A 24156-nucleotide genomic window follows, 5' to 3' on the forward strand; every position below is an offset into this window, starting at 1 on the left:
GTTTCCGTAGTCGGTCACATGACGTATCACAAGACTAACACGGAAGTCGGGGTTTGTTTGGCACTGGTGGCCGGTTCGATCAATGTAGTTTTAAAAATGCGACTTTTACCCGTCATGTTTTACTTGATTTCGTACTCGAATGTATTGACATATGCAAACGAGCCAATTCAGACGTTTGTAATCCCGCACAGTCACATGGACGTCGGCTGGGTGTACACTATCCAGGTAATCTTTTCGCTGTCTTTTGTTGGTTTTCCACTCAACTTGAATACAAATGTGATATCCGCAGGAGAGTATGCACGCCTATGCAGCCAACGTGTACACCAGTGTGACGGAGGAGCTTTCCAAGGATAAAAATCGCAGGTTCATCGCTGTGGAACAGGAATTCTTTCGACTGTGGTGGGATGATGTGGCTTCGGTCTCCCAAAAGAAGCAAGTACGACCCCGGCACAATTCATGGAAATGCCAATATACGGTTGCACTACTAAATTACTCACCTCGCTGTAATATTATGTGTTGCTTTGTTGGTTCATTGCAAACAAAAGTAATTTACAATGGGAAGAGGAGGCAAAAGTGCACGCTGTCCTAATGCACCCAGAGCATGCAGCGAAACCTCAACATAACAACCCAGGCCGGCTTGTCTTCCTGTCCAGGTTCTGCAGCTGGTGAAAGAAGGCCGACTCGAGTTCGTCCTGGGTGGCCAAGTGATGCCCGACGAAGCTGTCACGGATATCGATGACTTGCTGTTGCAAATGACAGGTAGCGTCGCTACCGTTTGCCGCCACGTCGCACATAAGCGGCAATGACTTTGCGCGCTTGTGATTCCAGAGGGCCACGGCTTCATCTTCCAGACGTTCGGCGTGCGTCCTCGCTTCTCGTGGGGCGTCGACCCGTTCGGAGCCTCCGCCGCCACGCCGGTGCTCTTCGCCCTGTCCGGGTTCGACGCTCATCTCATCTCGCGCGTCGACTACGACCTCAAAGACGCCATGCAGAAGACGAAGGTCCCAGCACTGCCACTTGTAACCACCGTGATGCATCAAAACCTTTTTCTTGGCTTGTGAAACAGAAATTGCAATTTGTGTGGAGAGGTTCGGCCTCTTTGCAAGAGCAACAGCAGATCTTCACTCACACCATGGACCAGTTCAGCTACTGCACGCCATCTTACCTGCCATTCTCCAACAGGTGATGTTTCCTCATTACTAGCACAAAACAGTGTTCCCCGCTTTATCACAGTTCACCTACGGCAGCGTTGTTGATGTAAGTGAGCCGGGTATGGTCAGCGCATTCAGGGGACACAGCCACAGCGCTTGACCGCAGCAAGATCGGCTTCGTTTTTCATGATTTTGAAGCCTTATTTGATATATTTGGCGATGATTATTATTATTTTTTAATGTTTTTTATTTATTTTGTGATCATTCAAATTTGTCAGCGTTGTTAACAACACTTCTCCGTGATGTGTCAATTTTCTACTTTGCATGGACTTTGAGCAGTCTCACGGGACGATCATTCCCTCGGGCTCTGATTGGCTGCAGGTCACATCACTCATTCTCAGTAGAGGACGATCCTGACCATTCAGCAGTACATAAAACTCCTGGATATGTTTCGGGACGGACAGAGTTGTGCGTCTGTCCTACTGAGAGCGCTTTATTTCCATTCCCTCTCACCATGACAACGGCGATACCGTGGGCATTACTGCCGCCTAGGGGTAGTCACAGCACAGAGCACTTTAAATACTAAACAGCGAATGTGAGGTTTTTCTGCAACACATCCCCGCGACAAACTTGGATTCACTGTACTATTCGGATTAACATTCGGGCCCGCTTCTCAGGTCAGGCTTCTACTGGAACGGCGTGGCCATGTTCCCCGATCCCCCAAAGGATGGCGTGTACCCCAACATGAGTTTGCCCGTCACCAAGCAGACGCTGCACGCTTATGCCAGCACCATGGTGGATAACATCAAGCAGAGGGCCGGCTGGTTCCGGACCAACCACGTTCTGTGGCCATGGGTGACGAGAACGCGACACTTTTTGTTCTGTGAAGGCGGAACATTTTTGCCACGTCAAACTAACAGACGAGCCGTCGGATTGCGTTTCAGGGCTGCGACAAACAGTTCTACAACTCGTCGGTGCAGTTTGCCAACATGGACCCATTGATGGACTATATCAACCAGAACAGTAAAGACTTCGGGGTCACGGTCCAGTATGCCACACTTAGCGAATACTTCCAAGCAGTACACAATGCGCAACTTGTCTGGGATGTGCGTGACAGCGAAGACTTTCTGCCCTATTCTACAGGTAGCAAACAAAATAGGACATTACTTTAATAAGCGTCAGTGATTGTTGACATTTTTGGACATTATGTCATCATCTGAGGACATAATGCTTTTGTCCAAATGGATTACTTGTCTTGTTTTGGTAGACTCCCACCAGGCGTGGACAGGCTTTTACGCTTCTAGAAACATCCTAAAAGGCGTGGCGCGGCGAGCCAGCGCCCAACTTCACGCGGCGGAGACTCTCTTCACGCTGTACCGTATCAAGTATCCAGACGGACCTGTCGCTAAAGACTGGGCGCTTGCTAAGCTAAGAGCTCTACGCTGGGCCGTCTCCGAGGTAGATTGGAGCGCGATGCATATCGTGCATGTCACATTTTTCGACATATTGGATCACAACGTTTCATGGGACAACACTGGAGAAACAACATTTTGCTACGATGTCAAGTGGTCGGTGCACAGCTTGTATAAACGTGTACATTTACTGTCCCCTCAAAAGCTCAATACACAGACACTAATGTGATCATGGCAAAGAACTTTCTGAGGATCGTAAAACAAGAATTTTGTATATCTGGGGGGGGGTACTTTTGTGAGGTACTGTCACCTGAACGCCCAATTTATTGAAGTCGTGTATCCGAGTGTGGGATATATCTAAATGATTTGTTTTTAGGTCCAGCACCACGACGGCATCACTGGCACGGAGTCTCCGAAAGTGGCAGACATGTACCTGCAGCATCTCACACGGGCCATGATGGGCGGGGAGGAGCTTCTGGCGGCCATCTTCTTGCTGCCACACAACATCGACATCCTCAGCAGCCACGAAAAAGGTCTCGTGGTTTTCTTTTTAGTTTGAGAAATAACGGGGGGTTTAAGTCAATTATTTGATATTAGCAGATGCTCACCAGGCTTTGGAACGACACCTTATTGTTTACAACCCGTTGGCCTGGAACATCTCAACTGTCGTCAACGTCACCGCAAACTTCCCATGCGCGAGTGTCTTTGATGAGTCGAGACAACCCGTACCCACGCAGGTAGATGACAGCATGTTTGCGTTCGTGCGCCATTTAAGGATATATTTGTTCTTTTTCCAAGAGTCTTTCTTTCCATTTAAGGATCAATCTGGTGTTTGTCACAGATCCAAAGATCTGCCTCGTCCAATGTCACCTATGACCTGTTCATCCTGGCCGAACTGGGAGGTCTTCAGCACAGGAAGTACTTGATGAAGTTCTCAGAGAAGCCGTGCCCGTGGAGGCCCAAGTGTGGCGGCGCATTCGAAGCCAGAGCGGTTCCTTTCGAAAGGCGCAGCGTCCGGGATTGGAGGAACGTGGGCAGGAGGCTCCTCCCGGTTCTGAGCGACTGTTACCAGCTCATGATTGACCAGGACACCAATTTACTTCACAGCATCACACATCTGTAAGCCACTCGCTCTGTTCAACGAATCGCTCTTCCTCCGACGCGCCCTCTCGTGTGTCTCCGGCAGGCAGGACAAAAGAAGAGTACGGGTGACTCAGGATTTTTGGGAGTACCGTGCCAACGGTGACGTGAAAGCAGGGCCCATCTCGGACAACTACATCTTCAGCGCCAACGCTTCAGCTGTGCGGGCGTACGAGGCGGTGCGAATGGAGATCATCCCTGGTGAAATTGTCACCGAGATCAGGCAGTACTTCTACAGGTGGGTAGAAGCAACGGCCTTTTTCTCCCAAGTTGCTCATCCAATCACTTTCAAACCGTCTCGCCTCTTGCGTCTAGAAAAGAAAGCGATGAGGACTACGTCTTCTCCATTGTCACACGCGTCCCAGAATGCTTCGGGAGCAAAGTGCGGTGTCACGGGCTGGAGCAGGCGTACTCGCTGGGGCCGCTTGCCGTCAACGCCGAGGTGGTCCTGAGGACCGGCTCGTCTTTGAAGAGCGGGCGGACGCTGTACACTGACGACAACGGCTACCAGATGATGAAGAGGACACGCAAAGAGTTTGCAAACAACACGATAGCCCGAGTAGGTTCCAGTGAACGTACTTGCGCCACATTTCGAAAAAAGCCGGGGATGAAACCGTACGCTGCCGCGAAAAGCAAAAATCAACCAGTGATCGAAGCCCCCGGTTTACAAAAGCTTTATAACTGCCTATAGATGTCAACAAAACTGTTTTTTCTCTCGATGAAAGTCCTTAACTCACTTCAACATAGGTCCTTTCCTTGACACCAAGATGGTGGCAAAGTACGATTATTATTTAAATGAAATTCCTCAACGCATGGTTCCTTGGCAGGAAGATGCCACAAGATGGGGCCAAAGTACGGGGTAATACGTTGATTGCTTAGGCCTAAGCAAAATAACAGAGGCCAGGTTAAAAGAAAATTTAAAATCTGTGCTATGGAGACCATATTTATAGTTTTACCCCTCCCTCACATTTTAATGCATGTAAACAAGACTTTTTTAAACACGTTGTAAACGTATTTGAACACAAACTGTTCAGTTGATCTCATCATGCACATATTGCCAATTTTGCAGAATTATTTCCCCATGGTTCGCACGGCCTACATCGAGGACGGACTCAGCCGGCTGGTGCTGGTCGGCGACCGAGCCCACGGCGTGTCCAGCCAAGCCAGCGGACAGCTGGAGGTAGACGTCCAGTCCCCGTGGACGCCGGAAAAACTAAAGACGCGTAACTTCCCCCTTGTTTGGTCTTTTCTCCCCAGGTCATGCTCCACAGGCGTCTGTGGAACAACCTGCCCTGGAACCTCGGTTACAACCTGACCCTCAACGACAGCTCGGTGGTCCGCCCCACGTTGCGAATGATGCTGGCCTCCAAGGGTGTCGCCTCTAAGATTTACCAGAGGGAGGCGATAGAGCTACAGCACAGACCTGTCGTCGTGCCCATCGACCTGCCACGTGAGGGCACACGCCCAACTTTGCAACAAACTACTCAGAGGAAGAGGTCCTGTTTCGCTTGTCCAGGAGGAAATGGCTCATTTTCACCACATTGGTCTTAGAGATGCACTGGACGGAGAAGGCGCACGAAGGAAGTCCTCGCGCCAGTGCCGTGGTGCTGCCGCCCAACCTGCACCTGCTCACCCTCAGCATCCCTGGCTGGAACTACAGCGTCCACTCAGGTCAGCTGCGCCAAGATCACTGAGTTTAGAGCGCGCGCGAACAACTCTGCTCACGCGCACTCAGGTGAAAATGCGCAGCCCGAGCCGGACTACGACCGCGTCCTGTTGAGAATCATGCATCTGTTTGAGGAAGGAGAAGACCCCGAGCTTTCAAAGCCCGTCACCATCAACTTGAAGGTGGAGATACGCTGCATTACAATCGTCCTCGGAAGTATTATTCATAAAGGGTGAAATGTTAGTCATTTACCTGTGCGCACAGGATGTGCTGTGGGGCATGGGGGAGGTGTCGGCCATCGAGGAGCGTTCCCTGACAGGAACCTGGGATGTAGGCAGCCTGCAGAGGTGGATGTGGAAAACTGCAGATGGCAAAGCCGGGAGTAAGACTTTTGTTTTGACACTGGATGTTTCATATTCACACTTCCTAAATGTTCCCTCCATTTGCTTCGTTACAGAGAAGAAAAGCCGCAGGCGGTTTGGAGACGATCCTTTCTCAGTGACCATTTCAGCCAAAGAAATACGAACCTTCTTTGTTTCCTTTGACTCCAGGAATCTTTAAGTCGTCTTCTGTGTAGTTTTCCTCTTTTTTTTTTTTTTTAAGAATATTAAATTTTTTGCTTCACCTCACTGCCACGATTTTTTTTTTTAAGGACATATTGTATGATGAGTTTGCATTCACGCTTCAATTGCTGCAGAGGCTCATAGAATAAAGTTGGTGTTTCTTACTTTATTATAAATATGAATAATGTTATATCAAATAATTATCAATATCACTAATTTTCAACAGTAATAATAAGTACGTGGATAACATTTTACTTACAAAGCGCAAGAAAGAATACTGTACAGTGCTGCAGAACGATGACGTTTCCATCATGGCCTCTAGGGGCGCTACTGACTTAAAGGCAACACCGGAAGCTGCAAACAGCCAACACCTGCAGTGCTAAAATACGAATGATGACCAGTGTAAGTCTTACGAGTGTTGTTTTTTTTTCCACCGCCCCCAAATGCTATTTATAACTCTGAAGCATGTATTACTGCGTTTTTAAGTAAATAGTCTCATGGGCGAATTAATGGAGCGAGCGTCCGTTCCTAGGATACTCGAGCAGCTTAAACGTCGCCTTTATTTTCATACATTTTGCTGCGGGTATTTTTTTTTCTTTACCTTGGCATGTTTCTCGTTATATGACCGCTTGTGGAGAAACACAAAGGCAGGCTGTGGTTAAGCTACAGTGCCTAGCAGCCAACAACACGTTACTGCGCATGCGTTGTTTGACCGCCATATTGGAACGGTATTTGGAACGTTGTTGCAACCTTTGACTACAACACATTTTAAGACAAAATATGGTTAATTGCTAATTTACCAAGGTCAGCACAGCACAAAGACTTGTTATATTGTATCTGTTACATCAATGACATCTCGTCCTTTGGCTGTGTATATTGTTACCAAAATATTGTTCAATAAAGCTTCGTTTTGAAGCAGTTAGCCTAGAGAAAAGTCAGAATTTTTACACCCAGTTTTGAAACTACAGACGCAGCAAAGTAACTTGAAGTGACACATTATATTTTTTCTGTGTGCAGAAACGAGAGAGGGAGCAGTGGCGGAAGCTGCAGCACTTTTTAGCTGACCTGGCTTTACTGGGTTCTTTACAGGTGCGATCACTTCAAATGTGGGACACTGTTTGCAGATTAACGGAAGATGAAACACTGAGACAGTTTTGCTCGTTCCCTCCTAGGGTTTTAAGTACTTCCAGCCTTGGTTGAGAGGAAAAGAGGAGCTGCTGCTGACTGTTGTCAATGAAGATCTGGTCAGACTTCTTTACCAGTCTACAATAAATGCATGTTGGACGCTGCTAGGAGACCAAAATTGACAGGTTGTCCTTACATAAACTTCAGTGAATGTCATATATAATAAATCATTTTACTTACCGATCAGGGCTGGCGCTCCCCGGGCTTCGCCGTGTCGAGAGCCTCCGCCAGCGGCGGATCCAGCAGCAGTAGCAGCGATAGTTCCGCGTCCAGCAGCAGCTCCCCCAGCCTGGCCAGCCGGGCCGGCTCCCCTCTGTCCGGAGAGCCGTCACAGCCGGCGCCGGCCTCTCCGACGCGCACGTGCGCTGCCAGGCGAGTGCGTTCATTCCCACCTGCTCTGCTGATTGGACCGATTTGGATCTTGTGTGACCTGAGTACTTCTTATGTTGCCCTCAGGGACCCCAGCAGCGAGGAGCATCTACTGCCAGCCTCCCCCAGCGAGCGAGAGATGGCAGTGCCTGTAAGAGATGTTTTTCCACACCACGTTCCAGGCCTTCTCCCTCTGGTCGTCACCCTGGGATCCGCACTTTCCCACTTTGATACACGTGAACAATAAAGAAAAAGATTTGTTCAAGAATAGCCTTTGAAAACATTTTTAACATAACTTCACATTCTTACATGTTGCGCGTGCCTTTCAGACAGCCTTCTTAAGAAAGTGAAAAGGAACATGACAACTGAATGTAGAAAAATTAGTTGCACAAAATAGTGCGACACCATTAGTTTGTATTGTTTTTCGGAAAGTGCGACCTCAATATACCCACTTCTGGGTCCCAACCCACCCGTTGACAATCACTGGGTTAATTGTGTCTTCTGCCATTTGGTGGAAGAAAATCTTTTTTTGTTTTTCTGTCTGCACGTCAATAACATAAGTAGATGAACAAATGTACATTATTTGTAATTAGTCAATTTTTGGTCCCCGAAAATCTCCAGGAGGTGAACTGCACCCTGTTTTTACTGGCCGGCTACGTGAAGTACGGGCGGCCTCACGCTTGGATTCGCTCCAACCACGAGCGCCTGGTCAGCATCCGAGGCACGGACTCCGTGGTCAGGGACACGCCCATGAAGCTCAAGTCCATCACAGACTGGCAAACTGGAGGTATGGAAATCAAATGGAGAAAGTTCTTCAAAGATGAAAACTCGCTGGGGTTTCTTTTTATGCAGGTATTCGCGTGTGGGACGTGGTCAGCGAGCTGGTGAGTGTGTGCACGGTGCCCTTCCCCTCCAACCCATTCGCTCTGGACATGCGCTACATCCGAAGCCTTCCCGTGCCGGAGCGCTTCCTCGCCACCGGAGCGCTCCTCAACTTCCTGGAGACGTACGCCGTCTGCGGCAACCGCGACGAGTTACACTACGACAAAGGTACGATGGATCCAGAAAGTCAGCGCAGCGCTTCGCTTAGTTCGCGTTTTCTTATGTTACAGCTACATTACAACATAGGATAAATTCCAAATTTTCCTTAGAATTCTACACACAGCATCCCATACTGACAACATGAAAAAACAGGAATTTTTTTACAAATGTATACAAATTTACTGAAAAAATAATAGGCAACACATTTTCAAAAATTCACTTATTTTCGAAATAAGTCTGTAACATATTGTTCCCCTGCAGTGCTGGAGGAGGTGAAGCCTCTGAGGCGTCTCCACGTCCAAACCCTCCTGGAGCTTCAGCGGCTTAAAAAGACGCCCGCCGAGCCGGACCCTTCTGTCGAGGATTGACCGTAAACATGTTCCATGAACTCACTTGAAAAGCGCTTATGTCAAGCATCTCGCCGCTCGTTGATTTTATCTATTTATTTATTGTTTTTGGGGCAGCTCAAAGTGCACCCCCGTTGATGTGCCCTGCTCACGCTTAACAAGGCTAAAAAATAAATAAGTGGCTGTATTTAGCAACTTTTCGGACCTCTCCAGCGACTAACTCATTCACAGTTGTGAACGTACATATATATTCATCATATTTACTGCCACCGACGTCCATCTTTGTCAAGTACATTGATCATCAGATAAGCTGGGCGAGCCCCTCTTCCACACCCGTTCTGTGAAATTCAGGTTTTTAAACCACTGACGTGACAAAACAGATCCTGTAGATGGCGGCGTTGCATCGCTTTGTATTCAAGATCAGCACACTTTTTGAGTGGACGACAAAGATGAGGCAGCGACTCGACTTGTAATGAGGGAGAGAAATGCCAACGCGTTGCACAAGTTTAGGCACCTCACACGAGAACAGAGTACGGAGATGTATGGTACAAACAGTATGCGTCACAGTAGGTGGTAGAAAGTGCGTCGCAGCCATGAGAAAAGATGAATGCAATGTAACAAAGCCAATGACATTCAACTGGAGCCATCTAGTCAGCTTTGCTAGTGTTTCTAAGATCTAAATCTGTTGATAAACTGACATCAAAAGCCATTTGTTTTATAGTTTGAGGTTTCATAAAGGCGGCACGGCGGTCAACTGCTTAAGAGTTCTGAGGACCGGGGTTCAATCCCCAGCCCCGCCTGTATGGAGTGACACATGACAATTTCACAAAAAGCTTTTTGGCGAGAAACCGGTGTTTTTGGTGGACCCAACCCATGTTCTACTGGGATTACTAAAGAGCAGAAAAGTTTTTTTTGTTTTTTTTTAAATAAACTTTTTTCTTGGTGTAAGAAGAGAGTATTCTCTTTCTTTTGGCATGTTTGGTGCTTATATTGTCACAGAACAATATTCTGTGGGTCTTGAAAGAGGAGTCAAAATGCCAACTCTGGTTTGGAAACGGCTGAGAGTCAATGAGTTAATGGTCCAGGAAAAAAACTGTTTCAAAGCTTGTTTTGCATCAGGAGTAATAAAGCCGATCCCAAGAAGGACCCCCAAAAAAATTAAAAAAGCAAAACTTGTTTGGAATAATTTTTTGTTTTTCTCTGTGCAAAGGGCAACAAAAGCAACTACAGTAAGATCACAAATTGGAGTTTCGGGGGGGGGGGGGCATTTTAAGGCTATATCGCCCAGCCCTATTCTAGGCATCAAAAGTAGTTATAAGATGCTTTACGACTCCGGGAAACTTGTCACATGACTGAGAGTAAAAAGACCCTTTTAGAAACATTTTTGCCCCTGGCGTCAACCCTTCACACACACCGCAGGCCAAATGTAACATTTGAAGGAAACAGACTCGTTCATCATCTAATATTTGCCTGAGACCATGTGACGACACTTGGATAAACAAATGTATATAAAAACATTTTAATACTCCAGAAAATACATATTTCATGAAATGTACATATTACACTTAAAAAAGCAGGCACTCGAGTGTGCTCTTTGTAAAGACATCACATTCAAAAGCAAAAATTCCTTTCGTGACATCGGTGAAAAAAATGTTCAGGGAGAAAAAAAAACGAGTGGAACCTTCAGCATTATTTTGTCATGGAAAGGTAAATCTTGGCGACATGATGCAAATGCTGCTCACGTGGAGGAGGGGAAAATCTCACTGTGGCGTCGCTGCACACTGCTAGACGGGTAGAGAGGCCGTGGCGGCGTTGCCCAGTGTCCCGGCGTCCACAAAGCCGCAAGTGTTCGGAATATTAAAGCTGTAAAAACGCCACATGACCCACTGATGCATACAGTGCGGAGGGGGGGGGGGGGGGGGGGGGGTGCGGCGGCGTCGGCTCAGCTCCAGTTGTCAGAGGCGGACCCTCGTCTGGTGATGGCTCGAAGTGGGCTTCGGGACACGGAGCCCCTCTTCCTCCAGTGAACTGGATGAGAAAAGACGCAGCTGCTAATTAGTGGCCATCCGGTCGCCAATGCGCCGCTCTCATTCGCTGACACTCACCAGGCCAGGCCCCGCCTTTTTAAGCCATACACACACACTCAAGATACTCACAGATACTACAGTAGAATATGAGGATGGTGACCCCAAGTATACAAAAATAATATCTGCAACTGAAACACGTTCTCATTTAATAATGTAAATACTGTAGTATTCGAGTGTTGGATGTGTGCCTTTAATGGGCGTGGCCCAGTGAGAGGTCAGCAGCTGGAATCGGTCAGTCTGCGTGTGAGCTTTTGGGTGTAAGTTGTGGGCTACAGCAGCACTCCTTTTGTGTTTGTGTGTATGATAGTTCGTTCCATCGTCCAATAAACGGCTAAAAGTGCATCGGCCACCGTGGCTCTCGTTGCCCACACTAATTGCCCTTTTTTATTTATTTATTATTTTATTTTTTTTACTTAAGCTGCAGCATATTGAAGAAGCTTGTGATGCAAAGCAAACTGCAAAAAAAAAAAGAAAAAAGTCTTACGCTGGGGCAGTTGTGAGTCGAGGTAGCAGTGTGTGTGGTTAAACAAAATCCTGACCTGATTTTGGGACTAATCTGATGAAATTGGATAAATGGGCCAAAATTCCCAGTGTTTGGGAACGACTGCAGCAAAGCACAGACCACTTACCTTTGCCCAGGCTGGCAGGAAGCGTGGAGCTCTTGGCAGCGGGGGAGCCGGCGGACTCCTCGGCGCTCGGCGGCGACGGCGGCGGCGTGGCCGAGCCGTCCCGCTGCCAGTCGCTCAGCGCCCGCTGGAAGGAGAGCGCCAGACAGCCGGTCATGTCGCGCGCCCGCTCGGCCCGGTCGCACCAGAACACGCGGCACTGCAGCTGCTGCCCGTGGTGCTTGCAGATGTACAGGAAGACGTTGGGGCGGTCGGCGTCGGCGGCGCAGTACGCGATGTCCCGCAGGTACGTCTTGGCGAGCTGCCGGCCCGTGCTCAGCTCCTTGACCTCCACGTAGCGGGGTCGCACCACCAAGGCGTGGTCCTTACTCAGCTTCTTGCCGCCGGCCACGCCCGCCAGCAGCCGGCCGATGGCGTCTCGCGCCTGCTCCCGGTCCAGGGAGAAGATCTTCTCGGTGCCGAGGTAGTGGACCTTAAAGAGCGGGTCGCCGTGGGACAGCGACTCGGTGCGGTCGCGGCGGAAGCGACGGCGCAGCGCGGCGGGCGAGTTCTTCAGCGTCTGCATGAGGCGGAAGGCGCCGAGGGACATGGCGCCCAATCGAAGGCGTCGCTCCCCGTGGTCCGCCTCTGCCGCTCTCCCCTTCTACAGACGGCGCCGCAGTTGCATTCGCTGCATTTGTCTGGAAGGAACAGAGGACGTCGGACTTCAAGGGAGCGCAAACGGAAGCTGTGCAAATACACAACAGTGACGTCGAGTTCTTCTCCATTCAATTTGAAACGTGTCCTGCCGCGAAGAGCCAAAGTCCGCAAAAAAGCTTTGTAATGGCCTACAGATGCCACAAGATGGCCACACTTGGTTTTCTAACTCATTGGAGCTCCTCTCCTCACTTCAACGCCGTTCCTTGGCCACGAGAGGGATTCAAAACCGTATTCGCCACTTTTGTCATCAGGCCAAAGCCAGAAATTTATTACGTTGGCATCTACCGAGATGCCAGGGAACTATGTTGAAGTGAATTGGAGTTTCTTTCAGACAAAAGTAGTGCTTTGCCACCATCTTCAATCTATGGGCAGTTATAAGCATTTTTTTAGGGGGGTTGTCAATTACTCGAAGATTTTGCGCCACAGGCCTCTTCCCCATTGTGTCGCTGAAACTTTTTTCGCCCGCCATTCTTCCAGCATCCCTCCTCAGACGCAAACCGCCGACTCTTTGACCATTGTTAGCCGAGACCCACGCAGGAAACGGCTTTGCGTCCCCCAGCCCCAACCTCTGAAATATTTGTCGTCTCCAAACAATGGCTCGCTTCTGCGAGCGCGTCACATCAGTCAAGACACCAAACCAGAACTACCATTTTGCTCCGGTCATGAATGTTAAATTACACAAACGCAGTCATTCCCAACCACTGTACAAGTTGCTCTAATTGCTTCAAAAAGGACTTATTTACTACAAATGCATCTCTGTTCATCTATCTTTGCCAGCGACATATAATGACCGGCAGAACAATTAAAGGCCTCTTCTGGCGGGGCCCTGCCACAAATAGTGGAAATGCTACAGTATGCGATACCCCCCACAAGTTTCTAATTGCCTACAGACACTACAAGATGGCAGCACAAGTACATTTTGTCTCAATGAAACTCCTCAACTCATTTCAACATAGTTCCTTACCACTTAGATGCCACAAGATGGTGGCAAAGCGCGACTTTTGTCTAAATTACTCAATAAAGGAGAACCCCAAACATCTACTGATGGCATCAGGTAATAATACATTTCCGCCATTTTGCCAATCATACAACAAAATAAAAGCTTTGTGTTCAACCATCCATTTGCGACGACACTGAAACAAGAGCCACATTATTTCGGTATACACATGACGTTTCAAAATTGGGGGTATAGTCCAAGATGAAGTATATTGGAAAAAACAAACAACAACAACAACTGTTGCAAAGTATAAGGAAGCATGGCCAACATGAAAGCCATAAAGAATCAAAGTGTACTTCGAAAGTAGAAGACGGAAATGTGCCAGCAATTTGATGGGCACACTTAAGAGATTGTGCGTTGCAAAAATGAGTTTTCATGGAAAAGACGCGCTTGGCGTGACAAATTCAATTAGCGAATTCATGTTCAACTTCAGAAGAAGAAGAAAGTTCACAGTTTTAATGAACAAACGAAGCCAAAGAATCGCTCGCACCTGGCCGCAGCTGAAGTCTCGTGCGAACCAAGTCCGTGAACGCCTCACGTCAAAGGTGGAGTGCACTGCGAAGCTATAATTAAAAAAAAAAAAAAACAATAATAATAAATAAATTAAGAATTTTAAAAAACTCCGACTACACACAAAATTGGTGCTAGGTTATTGGGTTAGTGTCTAGTTACATACACGCTCGGCTATTTGCCGCTAATGCTATGCTATGCTATGCTATGCTATCTGTGTGGCGTTCGTGTGCTCGGCTCGGTTCCGCTCGCGACTGTTTTAAACGACGGGGGCGCGCGCTCGCCAAACGGGCACGCGCACCTGCGTCAGAGTGGCGAGGGGGGCGGGAAACCATAAATGACGTAAGGCGCGAGGTGGAAAAAAAAAAAAAAAAAAAAAAATTAACCAGCCTCTGTCATGTTACTTAAAACTGTCGGACAAAAAAAGTGCTTGTTGGGCTCATTTGTGCTCTTATAAAGTCAACTTTCCTTTCTTCTCACCTTTTTGAGCTTGCTCTTTGTTTGCACACTCGAAAAAAAAAATGGAATTGAAAACTCAATTGTCCACAGCGTGAGAATGGTTGCTTGTGTCTGCGCCCTGTGATTGACTGACAACCGGTTGAGAGTGTAGCACATTTCTCGCCAAAAGTCAGCTCGGACGGGCTGAACTTTGACCCAAACGCAAATGGCTGGATTGGTTGCAGCTCACTCGCGTCTTTCGCGACGACAAGCCGTCGAGAAAACAGATGTGTGGCTGAGCCAAATCTATTTTTAGTGCCACCAAAAATCATTTTTATTAGCATTACTTGTTTGTCTAGTGGGCCTCGCAGGCCTTTTGAACCCTTCAACACGCCTCTCTGTGTGTGTGTGTGTGCGTGTGCGTGGCGGCTAAACAGTAGCGGCCCTGTTTCCCCGCTGGGTCCGGCCCAAAAGCAGTCACACCCGCCGCGGTGCTTCGCACACTGGAGCCATTCTTGCTCGCCGGCGCGCAGACTCCACGCGACGTCATGGAAGCACCTCGGACGGGCGCTCGTCACACGCTACTCCCAAAAGCGTTCGGCTGGAATTTCAGGATGAACGTCCACCCACATGTTGCAATATCTGTTGCTTGAAGGCTTATGCCCTCGCAATGTCAACGTTAGTTCCGTTAGCCCGTCTATGGGGTTTTGTATTGTACATTAGCATTACGCTAGCGGAAGGCAACGTCGCGCGGTTGTTTTGAATACGCAACAGTGAACGTTGAAGAATTGCTCGCTCATCCGCCTTGTTGCCGCTCTGTTTCAGTTGTTACCGTAACATCGGCACAAATTTCCGTTAGCCCGTCTATGTCGTTTCATGTTACATGTTAGCATTACGCTAGCTGACATTATTATTATTTTTTTTATACGCTTAGGTTGAACATTTTCCTGTTTGAATATGCACTGTTGAATTCTCATTTGCGTATGTGTCACTTTTACTATGCGTGCACTTTGTTTGTATCTTCTGTTATGCTACTTTGTTTTATATCCGGTGTGATTTTTGAACATATATAACATATCCCCTTTTTTCGACCTGGTCGAAAGCGACGCTCTCACAAGGTCGTCAGCGAGTCGTCGACGGCTCGATGAGGTTAGCTCGAAATCAAGACGCGGGATTTGCAAACAGGATAAATCGAGGTTCAAACAAAAGATGGCGACTGCACGTTCGCATTAGGAATGAAGCTGGTCATTCATTAGAATGAAGCAAATAACAATTGAAATGAATGCAAAAATGTTGACCATATATATATATATATATATATATACATATGTATTATTTAAATGGTCATACGATCATAAAGATGTATTTCTCTCCAAGGGTAATAGTGTTCCAAAATAAAAATTGTAATATTATGAGACTAAAGTTGGAATTCCCCCAACCCCACCAAAAAAAGGCAAGACAAGAACAAATATGTATTTTGTCAGGATAAAAAGAAAATCAGTCTTATGAGAATAAAGTGAGATTTTTTTTTTTTGGGGGGGGGGGGGTGAAATGACAACTTAATTCTCGTGTGTTTCTTTTTTTGTTTTATGCCTTTATTCTTCAGAAATCCTGCATGTCCCCTCGTCGAGGAGTCACGTGACTCACGGCTGACGCTGAAAACGAGGCGCACATGTCCAAATAAGGTCGCGCGCGATGGCGCACATCGAATGACAACATGTCTGCTTGCCTCCACCCTTTTTTTTCTTTCTTTCTTTTTTTTTTTTTTTAAGTGATCTTAAAGCGACAGATAGTGTTTAAAAAAGAGATTGAGCTCATTTCCCTTTTCGCCGACTGAGCTTCTGACCAATCAGAAGCCAGACTAAACAAGAAGTCTCACACAACGACACGTTCTGAACTCCTGTCTCCCTTTTATGAGCTCATCAGTGAATTTCCCTGGAATGAGAAGCCCCTCGCCGTCGCGGTCTGACGAACATCTGCGCGCGTCATCGCCGACATCTGCGAGATTTCGGGAGAAAGAAAAAAACTAAAAAAAAAAAAAGAAGACAAAGAGTCATTAGTCAGCCTTTGGGAGACGCGCGTGCTATTAATAGCACGCAGGCGGCAGCAGCAGGGCTGCGGATTTGAAAAGTCCTCATTTCCTCCCCACCCACCTTCTGGCACAATGTGACCAACACACACACACAAACTTGCCCAGGGAGAAAAACAAAAAAGGGGAGAGAGGAATGAAAGGAAGAGAGAGAAAAAGGAAAAGAAGAGAGCTGGAAGAAAGAGAGAGGCGTTCGAGAAAAACAACGAGAGGAAAGAAAGGGGAGAGAAAAGGAGAGGGAGGAAAGAACGAGAGACAAGACAAAAAAACAACAACACATTTGAACTCGTGGATGCAGTGGTGAAAACGCTGCACTGTGTGTATGTGGCATGACATGAGATCGGCCCGTTTTAATAAATATTTTTAGGGCCATAGCGCCCTCCAGTGGCTGCAATGTGAAAAGACAAAAATGCATACATAACATTAACCACATTATTATAAAACATGTTTTTTTTTTTAAAAGTATAGTCTTAATATTACGTGAAAAAATTTACATTTTTCCCACTTCTACGGCTGGAAAATTATATCATTTTATTTTAATTTTACAACAATGAAGTTTGAATAGCAGAATAAAGTCCGAGTATTACAAGAAAACGTACTAATCTGCTAATATGAAAAAATATTATTTATTTTTTTAAAGGTGTCGTACGTTTACATGAATGTCGTAAAATTACGTTAAAATATTTTAATATTAAGAGAAACTCATAACAACTAAGTTGAAATCTAAAAGGAAAGAATTCTAACTTTAACAAAAAATTAAGTTGCAAAATTAAGTCATATTAGGAGGAAAAAAAATGCTTTTTCAGCCAAAAATAACGTTTAAATATACTTGTTTCCTTTAATATCACGGGACTAAAAAGTTGTACTTTTACAAGAATAAAATTTTAATATTATGAGAAAAGGTCTACAGTTTTGAGAAAAGTAGCAAGAGTACGAGAAAAAGAAAAAAGTGACAAATCAGGCAAACGAGAAAAGGGGATCGTTATCTTACACTCTGCCGCCCTCTCGTGGCCACTTCGGGAACTGTCCGACGTTCCACATCGAGTCAAGTTGATTTGATTAAAAAAAGAAAAGAAAGAAAGAAAGAAAAAAGAAAAAGTGCAGCACAGAGAGACAGAGGAGGGGAGGACGAGGCTCTCGGCGTCAGATCTCAACTCGGGAGCCCCCCCGGTCGGTGCTCATGCGCGTGCAGTCTTGAGAACGAGGAGAAGGGCGAGCCCCCCAGCGACACGAGCCCACAGGGGGAAGCGAGACGCCGGGCCACGCGTGTTCATTAAGCAGCCATGGCCGAGGGCCAGGGGGGGCTCGAGTGCGGCGTGTGATGATCGACAGCGGCGGCGGCGGCGGCGGCGGCGGCTGCGGCGGCGGCGGCGGCGGCGACTGAGTCAGCATGCATCGGATCGCCCCGCGGCGGCGCAAGCTCCGGGCGCTGTGGGCTTCGCTGGCGCTGCTGGCTCTGTCCGTGGCCGCCTGCAGCGCACTCTTCACGGCGTGGACCTGGCGCCAGACGCGGGACCTGTCCCAGTCCTTCCACATTCTCCAGGAGCGCCTCGAGCAGGTCGGGGCCACAACAACAACCAACCAGGAGCAAAGTTGCTGGTGGTGGTTGTTGTTTTTCGGGGGGCTAAAGTGGTTATGCAACTGAACTCGTGCATGTGGTTACGTGAATCATCGTGGGGGATGTGTGGTGGGTTTTTTTTTAAATACACATTTCCCACTCTCGAACCCACGGTTTTATTGTCTTTTGGGGGAAAAAAAAATAATCCAAAAATCTCAGTTTACCGGAAAGCCTCTCAACGTATTCTCGTTTTTTTTCTCCTAAATCCAAATTTGACTTTACATGTAAGCATCAGTGGCCAAAGCCAACGAACTTTCCTTAATATGCCTTTCCAAACGCTTCACGAATTTATTGCGAAAACGATGCATTGCCTGGTTTTTGTATTGCTCTACAAAAGAATTTGCATGTGCATATCTTCGACAAATGCAAAAAAATTTCCTGAATATGCCTTTCCAAGTTTTGATTGGATTCAGGATTTGACTGCAGTAACGATGCCCTGGCATTGACCGTTTCTAATGATGCCATAGCATTGCTTCTTTCATTTTTTGCTCTATAGAATAACTTACATTTAACAACTTTGACGAATTTCAACAAACTTTCCTTAATACACCTTTCCAAGTTCTGAAATGTTGCTGGATTTTACTGCAGTAACCATGCCATTGGCAGATTTTTGTTTCTTCATAAAAAATACATGACCTTTATGTATCTGTGACAAACGTGAACAAACTTTCCTTCCTACGCCTTTCCAAGTTCTCAAAGGATTCAGCATTTTACTGCAGTAACGATGCCCTTGTTTTTTTTGCGCTACAGAAGAAAACCTTCCATTTACGCATGTTTGACGAATGCAAACAAACCTTCCTTAATTAGCCTGTATTAAGTTCTCAAAGGATTCATGATTACCTGGCTGGCAGTAACGATGCCACGGCATTGGCTGTTTTGTTTTTTTGTCTATAGAAGAATTTACATTTAACATCTGTGACAAATGAGAACAAACTTTCCTTAACAAGCCTCCACAAGTGGAAAAACACATTTCTTGCAATAAACACGTCCAATGCGAATGTCCAAGGAGGCCTAGTTGCCTCCTGGGGGAGCGCTATGATATGCGGCGATGCACAAAGCCGTGCCGAGTTGGTGCGCTCGCTCGGGACACGTGGAGCGCCGACGCTTGCAACACGAGTCGCGAGGAGAGCGATGGCAGTTGTCCGTTCGCACACACGCTTCTCCTCCAGCGGGGCCCCCCGCCAAGCGTTTCAAACTCTGCTGGCTTCACAAATCTCCTTTCTTTCCCAGAAAGACGCAGCGAGCGAGGCCAAGCACTAAAAACGTGCAAGGGGGTGGGGGAGCCTCAAGTGGGGGGGTGCACACTTGTTCATCTTGTGTGTGCGTGTGCGTGCGTGTGTTTCTGCACAGGTCAACACGCAGAGGAAGGCCATTGTGCAGCTCATTCTGGAGAAGAGAGAGCTGCTCGTCGGCCAGCGAGTGAAGCGAGACGGTACACGCACACACACACACACACACACACACACAGACGCGCGCGCACTCACACACGCACACACACACACACACACGTCTTTTTGGGCCGTACGCCACTCGGGCCGCAGCTAAAAGTCGACACAGGAAGCAGTAGGCAGCTGGACGGCTGTGGCAGAAATTACAGGTCTGACCGGCGCGGCCTCGCAGCCCAGAAAACCAGCTGGCTCGGGGACGAGGCCTTGTTGCACGCTTTCGGGCCGTCAAATTGATTTTCAGGGGGGGTGTCGCCACTCCCGCACGCGGCTATGATTTGTCGTGAAAGCGGGACATTTGATGACCTATCATTGCGACAATTATAGCGGCCGTTTCGCGAGCGGCTCGATGAACCCTTGAGACCGCAGGGTGGGCGAACTCTGGTCCCGGGGGGGAGCTCATATGGCCCGCTTTGATCTGTAATCCGGCCCATGGAGAATTTACACAATCCTCCATCCATCCATTGTCTTGACCGCTTATCCTCACGTGGGTCGCGGGATGCCGGAGCCTATCCCAGCTATCTCCGAGCGGGGAGGCGGGGTACACCCTGAACCGGTCGCCAGCCAGTCGCAGGATTGACACAATCAAGAGAATGCGAATATCGGTTCCGTTAACGTTTTACATTTTTTTCCTCACGTCGATTATTTTTACGAGTGACCCAACGGAGTTTTCCCAGAGTTCTTGCAAGCACAAATTCGAGACTTTGTCTTGAGAACAACCCCCCCCCGCTAGCTTAATGCTAACACCTATTGGAAAACGCCACTGACAAGCTAAGCGTTAGCGTCGATAATCGCAGGGTCAGATGGCTACTTGAACAAAAACAGCAGGGCAACACGTAGACAAACAGTATAACGACGCTGGAACCGATTAAAAGCATTTCCCTTCAAAGTATACAAGATTTTAACAATGTCTCGGAAGTCTGCACTTTATTATATTTAAGTACAGGAGTTGAATCCGTACTTCTTTTTCTTCGTGCACCTTTTTGCCACCAAAAGTTCAGTGACCTTACTGCGTGGCGACGCGAGCAGCTGCAGACCCTTCGGACTCGCTTTTCCACCACTTGGGTCTCTCTTATTCCGTTTACATTGGATGCTTCTGTCTCCTCTTTTTTTTTTTCGATTCCCTGCGAACGGCCGGCCGGCCGGCCGGCACGCTCCGATGATGAAAAGAACAGTTTGAGGAAATATATGAAAAGCACGTGACGGGAAACCCTTCGGCCATCTGCTAAGTGTGTTAAGACGGCGACGAGATGGCGGCAAATGAGCGCAGCGTTAAGAGACAGATTCACATGTGGAACCGCAGGCTTGTTTTCTTTGTCACACTCACATTCTGTCTGTCCCGAAAAAAGGGGGGACGCTGCGCGGGAAGCACGGAAACGGCAAGAAAGCGGCGTCTCATTTCGAGAGTAAGTGGCCTGGCAGATGCCTCGTCTGCAGAAATCATCCCCAAAAAGCCTTCATTGACTTTGCTTTTCCCTCTCGACAGTCACTAAAGTCTCCTCTCAGCAAGGTAAGAGGGGGAGGGGGGGTAACGTCAGGGCCGCGGGGGGGATACGCCGCACGTTACTCGTCCGACGTTGCGCTCGCTTTGGTCTCAGTGGGAGAAGGAGGCGTGATCAAGGGCTGGGAGGAGCGCGTGCTGAACATGAGCAAAGCGGTGAGCTACAACAAGGAGGAAGGCACCTTCATCGTGGAGAAGCCGGGCGTCTACTTCCTCTTTTGTCAGGTACGACCGCCACAAAGACCCCCAAAACGTTCCTTCCCACAGCAGGAAGCGGCCAGCGATTCAGAGGCCGTCTCGGACGGAACGAGAGCGTCGAATCCAGCGTAGGATAGAGTCCGACGCGGCCAAGTCGCGTTTGCGTCGAAGACGTTAACGTTAAATGTGTTCCCGTCAAACCAGTAGACTCAAACGGAAAGTCGAACAGGGCGCAGGATACGGTCCGCCGCGTCCAAGTGCGAGTTTTTGAAGCTACGCCGTTGTCCGCAGGTCCTGTTCAACGAGCAGGAGTCCCAGTACGTCAAGCTGGACGTGGTGACGGGCGGCCAGAGGCCTCAGAAGCTGCAGTGCATGGAGGGCTACGGGACCACCCCGTCGGCCGGGCCGCACCCCTCGCACTTCCTGAAGCCGTGCCAGGTTTCGGGCCTCCTGCGCCTGGACAAGGGCACCGAGCTGCACACCGTCACGGGCCCGTCCTTCCGGCTGCACACGGTGGGCAACCCGTCGGCCTCGCCTCACGTCTTCAGCATCTTCAAAGTCAACTGACGTTTCCCCGGGAAGCGGACGGCGGTCCCTCAAGACTTCCCGAGGGCTCGGTTTTTGGGGAAAGCGGACATTTTGCGGACGCTGTTCTGCCGGCGACGCCGATGGGAACTGGAAGCCGGATCGTGCCGTAAACCGAGCGCCTGTGTTTGGACACTTCACAGAGTACAAACTGGGAAAATGTTTGACATCGTACAGATGTGAATTTCTTTTTTTTACTCTTTTTCTAACATCAAATTGGACTGTTTAATCTTTTTTTTTTTTGGGGGGGGGGGGGGGGAGGAGGGGAATAGTCACTTCTTTCTTTTTGTTGCTATTTTTGTCTGTCAAGTGCTATCAATCAAACCGCAAGTAATTGTTTTGCTCATCAAGTGGAACAAAAGGGAAAGGAACATCAATGCAACTTTTGACATTTCCTTTGGGCCATTAAAACATGAAAAACACTGTGTTCCAAAACATTAAGCAGATGCAGTTCTGGCATTTTTACTAAATAAACTCAATAGGGTTGAGGTCAGGGGTTCAGTTTTTTTTCTCCCTTTATGCCCAAAACACAAATGAGGCATGAACTTAAATCTTACATGCATAGAATAGTTATGAATTAATGTTTGGAATTGAAAAAAAGTTGTCTTTCCAGAATAAAATATTTTTTTCCAAGGAAAAACAATTCTTAATCCGACGAGGATTAAATCAGATTTTTTTAAATAGTATTTTTCAGATAAGAAAGTAATCCATTTATGAGAATAAAGGCAGATTTTTCAGAAAAAAGTCAGTTTTACAAGAAGTCAGATTTCACACAAAAATCTTATGATTGTCAGTTTTATTTTGAGAAAAACTACTTTTTTTTCCAAGGGAAAAAAAATGAGCAATTTTACAACAGTTGTGTTTCACCCAAAAAATAAATCATAATTGAGAAAATGTCTTAATCTTAAAAGTATTTTTCCAGAAAAAAAAGTTTAATGAGAATGAAGTCTTTTTAAAAAAAAAAAAAAAAAAAAAGTCACATTTATGAAAATAATGTTTCGAGAAAAAAATTATCTTCACTGTCCATTTTCCTAAATCCTATATGCATAATAATTTGGAACACAGTGTAAATATGAACCCATCATAACCCCCAAAAAGGAACATTCCAATCATGTTTTCCATGGCGAGTACGTTAATGGAGAATAATCCGCTAGCAAGCTAGCGTACGACCTCGAGAGGGCCGCCGTTTCTCTTGCGCAACCCAAACAAGCGTGTTATTTCCAGCCGTGGTTTTCCTTTGTTTATAAGTAGTTTTTGTGGCCTCGCCGCATCGCTCTGCCCAGGGCACTTTGGGATCCGTGCCGCGCGGCCCAAACGTTCCCAACATGTTGCAAAAAGGAACATGTCACCATTTTTATTCTCTTTTCATTTCCTCGGCGTCCTCCTCGGGACATTTTCGAGTAAGCCCCCCGCCGGCCCCCTCATATTTCCCCCCAGTCAGCACACGCACTCGCACTAAAGCCGCCATCTCCATTTTCACTTCCTCAATGTGAAGTTGGAACATCTACATTGCCACACAGGCATGCAAGCGCACCCACACTTCCTTGCTCTTATTCCTATTTTGATAAATGTCAAAGTTGACGCACGGATACCTTGGGAGGAAGCGTATGCAAAAGCCTGGATGCTTTGCGTTAGGGGGACGCTAAATAAAAACAAATAAATAAATAATAATTAAAAAAAAAAGTTGAATGCAGTATATTGGTCATTTTGGGAATGCAAAACACAAAGCAGGCAGGAAAACAAAAACAAAAAACATACCGATAAATACATTGTGATATTAATACTGTACACAGGCTATACAGGTAAGAGATCTTTCATAGACAAGCTAAAAGGTCAAATGTGGATGCAAAATATTTTATTTTAATAATAAAATTTCATTTTCATTTTTAAATTGTATTTCTAATTCATTCACTTGTGATTATTTAACCTATTATAGTGATGTTTTTGCGGGGATGTATGTATAAATTTCATTCACAATATCCATCCATCCGTGTTCCGTACTGCTTCTCCTCACGCGGGTCGCGGGCTTGCTGGGGCCGATGCCAGCAATAATAATGAAAGACATGCGTGAACAAATCAATAATTTTACTAATTAACCAATTTCAGGAAATGGCTATATTCATAGGACACATTTCAAATTTATTTTAATAAATTTTTTTAATGTTGTCATTATAGGGTGTTGTGTGTAGAATTTTAAGGATTAAAATGAATTGAATCCATTTTTTAAACTGAGGCTGTAACATAACAGAATGTGGAATAATTGAAGCGCTGTGCATACTTTCTGGATGCACTGCAAGCAATGATGATCTAGCATTGAGCCTTGTGGCACTCCGGTGGAGAAAACACTCACTTGACATTAACGTACACACGCTTCCCACGTTCGTCAACATGCTCGGCGAGCGCGACATTTGACGGTCCTTTTACTTGTCCCCGTCCTTTCACAGCTAGTCTCTTGACACTTCAACAAAAAAGCGTTCGGAGAGAGTGTG

At 47.1% G+C, this 24156-nt stretch overlaps 4 protein-coding genes across 9 annotated transcripts; 3 read left to right on the forward strand and 1 right to left on the reverse strand.

The window, feature by feature from the left end:
• Positions 1-3: 3 nt before the first annotated feature.
• Positions 4-5998, forward strand: man2b2 (mannosidase, alpha, class 2B, member 2). Of its 3 annotated transcripts, none has more exons than XM_061762979.1 (19): positions 4-225; positions 290-436; positions 654-759; positions 829-1001; positions 1067-1182; positions 1829-2006; positions 2096-2294; positions 2419-2609; positions 2940-3096; positions 3164-3300; positions 3405-3682; positions 3750-3941; positions 4019-4262; positions 4773-4883; positions 4961-5153; positions 5255-5374; positions 5439-5551; positions 5634-5751; positions 5827-5998. In XM_061762979.1, the coding sequence occupies exons 1-19, from the start codon at positions 19-21 to the stop codon at positions 5928-5930; spliced, it is 3084 nt and encodes a 1027-aa protein (XP_061618963.1). In that variant the 5' UTR covers positions 4-18; the 3' UTR covers positions 5931-5998. The 3 variants fall into 3 exon arrangements, with proteins under 3 accessions (XP_061618963.1, XP_061618962.1, XP_061618964.1); XM_061762978.1 differs by having other exon boundaries at positions 8-225; positions 3161-3300; XM_061762980.1 differs by lacking the exon at positions 4-225 and having other exon boundaries at positions 293-432; positions 3161-3300.
• Positions 5999-6112: 114 nt separating this feature from the next.
• On the forward strand, positions 6113-9842 carry si:dkey-19b23.7 (uncharacterized). 4 transcript variants are annotated; one of them, XM_061763013.1, is made up of 8 exons: positions 6113-6334; positions 6950-7021; positions 7105-7176; positions 7305-7489; positions 7574-7637; positions 8108-8273; positions 8339-8536; positions 8789-9842. In XM_061763013.1, exons 1-8 carry the CDS (start codon positions 6323-6325, stop codon positions 8893-8895), a joined length of 876 nt encoding a protein of 291 aa, XP_061618997.1. In that variant the 5' UTR covers positions 6113-6322; the 3' UTR covers positions 8896-9842. The 4 variants fall into 4 exon arrangements, with proteins under 4 accessions (XP_061618997.1, XP_061619000.1, XP_061618998.1 ...); XM_061763016.1 differs by lacking the exon at positions 6113-6334 and adding an exon at positions 6350-6515 and having other exon boundaries at positions 7305-7493; XM_061763014.1 differs by lacking the exon at positions 6113-6334 and adding an exon at positions 6524-6660 and having other exon boundaries at positions 7305-7493.
• A 535-nt stretch (positions 9843-10377) lies between these two features.
• Positions 10378-16922, reverse strand: si:dkey-19b23.8 (uncharacterized). Its single transcript, XM_061763030.1, has 4 exons — positions 16111-16922; positions 13774-13846; positions 11591-12267; positions 10378-10902 (listed from the first exon to the last, which is right to left on the reverse strand). The coding sequence occupies exons 3-4, from the start codon at positions 12174-12176 to the stop codon at positions 10817-10819; spliced, it is 672 nt and encodes a 223-aa protein (XP_061619014.1). The 5' UTR covers positions 12177-12267; positions 13774-13846; positions 16111-16922; the 3' UTR covers positions 10378-10816.
• A 506-nt stretch (positions 16923-17428) lies between these two features.
• Positions 17429-23932, forward strand: tnfsf12 (TNF superfamily member 12). The gene is made up of 6 exons (XM_061763026.1): positions 17429-17878; positions 19289-19370; positions 20733-20789; positions 20870-20893; positions 20982-21109; positions 21374-23932. The coding sequence occupies exons 1-6, from the start codon at positions 17711-17713 to the stop codon at positions 21647-21649; spliced, it is 735 nt and encodes a 244-aa protein (XP_061619010.1). The 5' UTR covers positions 17429-17710; the 3' UTR covers positions 21650-23932.
• The last annotated feature ends 224 nt before the right edge of the window (positions 23933-24156 follow it).

The sequence above is a fragment of the Phyllopteryx taeniolatus genome, chromosome 23 (genome assembly GCF_024500385.1).
Source record: "Phyllopteryx taeniolatus isolate TA_2022b chromosome 23, UOR_Ptae_1.2, whole genome shotgun sequence".
Lineage (NCBI taxonomy): Eukaryota > Metazoa > Chordata > Actinopteri > Syngnathiformes > Syngnathidae > Phyllopteryx > Phyllopteryx taeniolatus.

What these genes read in the sequence shown, in the direction of transcription:
- man2b2 (XM_061762978.1), top strand. Translation starts at nt 19, where the DNA reads ATGACGTATCACAAGACTAACACGGAAGTCGGGGTTTGTTTGGCACTG. An exon ending in GACAACCCGTACCCACGCAG is followed by an intron (nt 3,301 to 3,404) that starts GTAGATGACAGC and finishes TGTTTGTCACAG; the next exon opens with ATCCAAAGATCTGCCTCGTC. An exon ending in AAGCCAGCGGACAGCTGGAG is followed by an intron (nt 4,884 to 4,960) that starts GTAGACGTCCAG and finishes TTTTCTCCCCAG; the next exon opens with GTCATGCTCCACAGGCGTCT.
- si:dkey-19b23.7 (XM_061763013.1), top strand. An exon ending in CTGTTGTCAATGAAGATCTG is followed by an intron (nt 7,177 to 7,304) that starts GTCAGACTTCTT and finishes CTTACCGATCAG; the next exon opens with GGCTGGCGCTCCCCGGGCTT. An exon ending in CGAGTTACACTACGACAAAG is followed by an intron (nt 8,537 to 8,788) that starts GTACGATGGATC and finishes GTTCCCCTGCAG; the next exon opens with TGCTGGAGGAGGTGAAGCCT.
- si:dkey-19b23.8 (XM_061763030.1), bottom strand. Translation starts at nt 12,176, where the DNA reads ATGTCCCTCGGCGCCTTCCGCCTCATGCAGACGCTGAAGAACTCGCCC. An exon ending in TCCTGCCAGCCTGGGCAAAG is followed by an intron (nt 10,903 to 11,590) that starts GTAAGTGGTCTG and finishes TTTCTCATCCAG; the next exon opens with TTCACTGGAGGAAGAGGGGC.
- tnfsf12 (XM_061763026.1), top strand. Translation starts at nt 17,711, where the DNA reads ATGCATCGGATCGCCCCGCGGCGGCGCAAGCTCCGGGCGCTGTGGGCT. An exon ending in TCCAGGAGCGCCTCGAGCAG is followed by an intron (nt 17,879 to 19,288) that starts GTCGGGGCCACA and finishes GTTTCTGCACAG; the next exon opens with GTCAACACGCAGAGGAAGGC. An exon ending in AGCGGCGTCTCATTTCGAGA is followed by an intron (nt 20,790 to 20,869) that starts GTAAGTGGCCTG and finishes CCCTCTCGACAG; the next exon opens with TCACTAAAGTCTCCTCTCAG.